We start from the raw sequence: 3,857 nt of genomic DNA, 5'->3' as shown, positions 1-3,857 counted from the left end.
GCTGGAAAGTATGTTGTAACTCATTTCAAAGAAGAACATAATCATCCTTTATATACTCCAAGTTGTGCAAAATTTCAGAAGGATAATAGAAAAATGCATATTATGCATAAAAAGTTGATTGTTGATAATTCAAAGGTGATTTATTTTTATGTACTAAATAATGTTTTTTTTGTTTTGATTTACTATGTTCTAAAGTTAATTCTTAATCTTAGTAATATTTTTTTTTTCTAACAGGTAAATGTTGGTCTTGTGAGGTCTTATACTATGATGAAAGAATTAGCTGGATCACATGATAATGTTGGTGCATCTAAACAAGATTTCAAAATTTTTTATAGAGATTTGAAGGCTTTTATTGATGGATCAGATGCCCAAATGTTTGTGTATAATTTTCAAAATAAGAAATTGCTCTGGAGTGCATTTTTTTTCCCTATGATGTTGATGAAGAAGATAGACTTTGTAGAGCTTTATGGGCTGATCCTATCTGTCGAAAAAATTATGCACTTTTTGATGATATGGTTTCTTTTGATACCTCATTCAAAACAAACAGGTGATGTTTTAAATATAAATTTCTTTCATAATGTAATTAATATTTTATTTTTACATATTAATTTTTTAAACATATGTTCTTATATTCTAAATATCATGCCTTGTGTTCCTAAACAAATATCCATCATGTTTTGATGTTTTAAACAGATATTCTTTATGTTCTAAACTATGTATGCCTTATGTTTTAAACATATATTGCTAATGTTCTACCTTATGCTTTAAAATATATCCATCATGCTTTTATGCTTTAAACATTATGCTTTTGTGTTTTACACTTTATTCTTTGTGTTCTAAACTAATATCCATCATGTTCTAAACATTATGTCTATATGTTCTAAAGTTTACTTATAAGTTTTTAAAGCTACATTGTATATTTTTAGTTTAGTGTTTATGTTTTAGAGTAATTCATTATGTTTTAAAACAACTATATTACTGCCCAGTTTAATAATTAAATTAAATTACTATCCTCTAAAGTTTATCCTTAATGTTCTAAAGTATACCTCTATGTTCTACAATTTACCTCTATGTTCTAAAGTTTACCTCTATTTTGTAACATTTTCTGCATAAATAATTTGTGTATGTTACAGATATAATATGATCTTTGGTCCATTTACTGGAGTTGATCATCATAAAAATGTGTTACTTTTGCGGCTTCTTTTGTAGCTCATGAGGATATATCATCTTTTGAATGAGTTTTCAAAACTTTTCTTAAAGCAATGGAAAATAACGAGCCTGTGTGTTTGATTACCGATCAAGACCCTGCAATGAAAGTTGTTGTTCGTAATGTTTTTCAAACTACAGAACATAGGTTTTGTATGTGGCATATTATGAAAAAGGTGCCTGAAAAAGTAGGTCGGGCGATTGCCCAAGACACTGATTTTTTGAAAAAACTGTGTTCATGTGTTTGGCATTTAGATATTGAGCCGGCAGAATTTGAAGAAAAGTGGAACAAAGTTATTTCAGAATTCCATTTGAACGATCATGAATGGTTGGCATACATGTACAACATACGTGATATGTGGATTCCAGCGTATTTCAGAGATTTATTTTTGGGTGGCATTATGAGGACCACATCTAGATCAGAAAGTGAAAATAATTTTTTCACTATGTTCACAAATCCCCATCTCACTTTGATTGAGTTCTACATGAGGTAATAAGTAATTGTCTATATATGTTCTAAAGTTACTCTTTATGTTCTAAAGTTTTCCTTGTATGCTCTAAAGTTTTCTTTTTATGCTTTATAGTTTTACTATTTATTTTATAATTCTCTTTTATGTTCTCTTTTTATATTCTAAATTTTGTCTTACATGTTGAAAAGTTTTCTCTTTATGTTTTAATAAAATTTAGATCATAATAAACATGTCATGTATATTTTAATAATATGTCACAATTATCTTCTATGTTTTAAAGTTAATTTCTATTTTCTATAGGTTTGAATGTGCATTGGATGCTCAAAGGCACACTCAAAATAAAATGGATAATGATTCGAAGAATAAGCGTCCGGAGTGTAAGACTCTAATTCCTTTAGAGAAAGATGCTTCTGAATTGTTTACAACAACAATTTTCTATGAATTTCAATATGAGCTTGAAATTGGATGTTTTAATTGTGGTGTTGAGGAGATGAAGAAGGACAATGAGCTTTACATTTTCAATTTGAGGGAAGGGACTAGAAGGAGGACTTTTGATGTTGTTTTTGATCCAACTACCTTTGATACCAAGTGTTTATGTAAAAAATTTGAACGTGATGGTGTGCCTTGTAGGCATATGATTTGGGTGTGGAAGGCAAGGATGTTAGAAAAAATTCCCAAGGCCTACGTTCTAAATAGATGGTGTACAATGGCTTATAAGAAGCCCATTTTTGATTTAGAGGGTAATGTGTTGGATGAATGTATTAATGCAGTAGATAAGAAAATGTTATTAAATGATTTGTGGTCTGAAATTCATGCTTGTGTGAGTTTAGTGCAAAACAATGAAGATGATCTTAGTGATCTTGTCAAAAAACTTCGAGCCATGAGGGTAGATTTGGAACAGAAGAAAACAAATGGAAGCAACAATCTTTCGAGCAAAGTTAAAGACATTGAAATGCTTATTGGAGCTAGTCTACCTTCTAATGTTTTAATCAAACCTCCTAAAATTTCGAAGAACAAAGGCACGGGGGTTCATGTTCCAAATCAGGTCAATGTTCCAAATGATGTCCATGTTCCAAATGATGTCCATGTTCCAAATCAGGTCAATGTTCCAAATGATGTCAATGTTCCAAATGATGTCCATGTTCCAAATCAGGTTCATGTTCCAAATCAGGTCAATGTTCCAAATGATGTCCATGTTCCAAATGATGTCCATGTTCCAAATGAGGTTCATGTTCCAAATAGTGACAAAAGAATGAAGAGTGACAGAGAAAAGTCTATTGAACAAAGTCAAAAAAAGAATAGATTATGTAGAGCATGTGGGGATCTTGGTTATCATGATAGTCGTAATTGCCCTGGAAAACTCAAGTGATATTGTAAGTAAACTTTATTTTTAATTTTCTTATGTTCTAATTTTCTAAACTTTAAGTTTTAAGTCAAAATTAATATATAATTTATACTTTGTGTTCTAAATTAATATTCTTATTTTCCAAACATAATCTCTAGTGTTTTAAACTAATATATATGTCATGTAATATAATTTTATTATGTTCTAATGTAATCCATTTAATGTTCTAAATTACTTTCTATGTTCTAAAGTTACTTTCTAAGTTCTAGAGTTACTTTCTTTCTATGTTTTAAAGTTTATTATTTATGTTTTAAAGTAATTCAATATGCTCTAAAGTAATTATGTTCTAAGCAAGTTTAGAACATAAAGTTATTCATATATATTCTAAAGTAATTCAATATGTTCTAAAGTTACTTTTCTATAATGTTTATTCTTTCTGTTTTAATGTAATTCAATATGCTCTAATGTTAAGAACATAAAGTTATTTATTTTGTTCTAAAGTAATTATGTTCTAAGCAAGTTTAGAACATAAAGTTATTCATATATGTTCTAAAGTAATTCAATATGTTCTAAAGTGTTTTCTCTATGTTCTAAAGTTACTTTTCTATGTTCTAAAGTGTTTTCTCTATGTTCTAATGTTTATTCTTTCTGTTTTAGTGTAATTCAACATGCTCTAATGTTTAGAATATAAAGTTATTCATTTTGTTCTAAAGTTTTCCTTTATATTTTAACTTTTCTCTTTATGTTCAAAATATTTTCTTTATATGTTCTAAAGTTTTCTTTATATGTTTTAAAGGTTTCTTTAAATGTTCTAAAGTTTTTACTCTATATAATAT

At 28.2% G+C, this 3,857-nt stretch overlaps 1 protein-coding gene across 1 annotated transcript; it reads left to right on the top strand.

Annotated features, from left to right (window-relative positions):
- Positions 1 to 1,262: 1,262 nt before the first annotated feature.
- LOC110711570 (protein FAR1-RELATED SEQUENCE 5-like) lies at positions 1,263 to 3,045 on the top strand. Its single transcript, XM_021889980.1, has 2 exons — positions 1,263 to 1,696; positions 1,977 to 3,045. Exons 1-2 carry the CDS (start codon positions 1,263 to 1,265, stop codon positions 3,043 to 3,045), a joined length of 1,503 nt encoding a protein of 500 aa, XP_021745672.1.
- The last annotated feature ends 812 nt before the right edge of the window (positions 3,046 to 3,857 follow it).

The sequence above is a fragment of the Chenopodium quinoa genome, unplaced genomic scaffold, assembly GCF_001683475.1.
Source record: "Chenopodium quinoa cultivar QQ74 unplaced genomic scaffold, ASM168347v1, whole genome shotgun sequence".
NCBI lineage: Eukaryota > Viridiplantae > Streptophyta > Magnoliopsida > Caryophyllales > Amaranthaceae > Chenopodium > Chenopodium quinoa.
Note: the sequence above shows the minus strand (reverse complement) of the source record. Positions and strands in the feature narration are given on the sequence as shown.

Coding starts and splice junctions, on each gene's coding strand:
- LOC110711570 (XM_021889980.1), top strand. CDS start 1,263: ATGGAAAATAACGAGCCTGTGTGTTTGATTACCGATCAAGACCCTGCA. Junction 1,697..1,976: donor TTGATTGAGTTCTACATGAG/GTAATAAGTAAT, acceptor TATTTTCTATAG/GTTTGAATGTGCATTGGATG.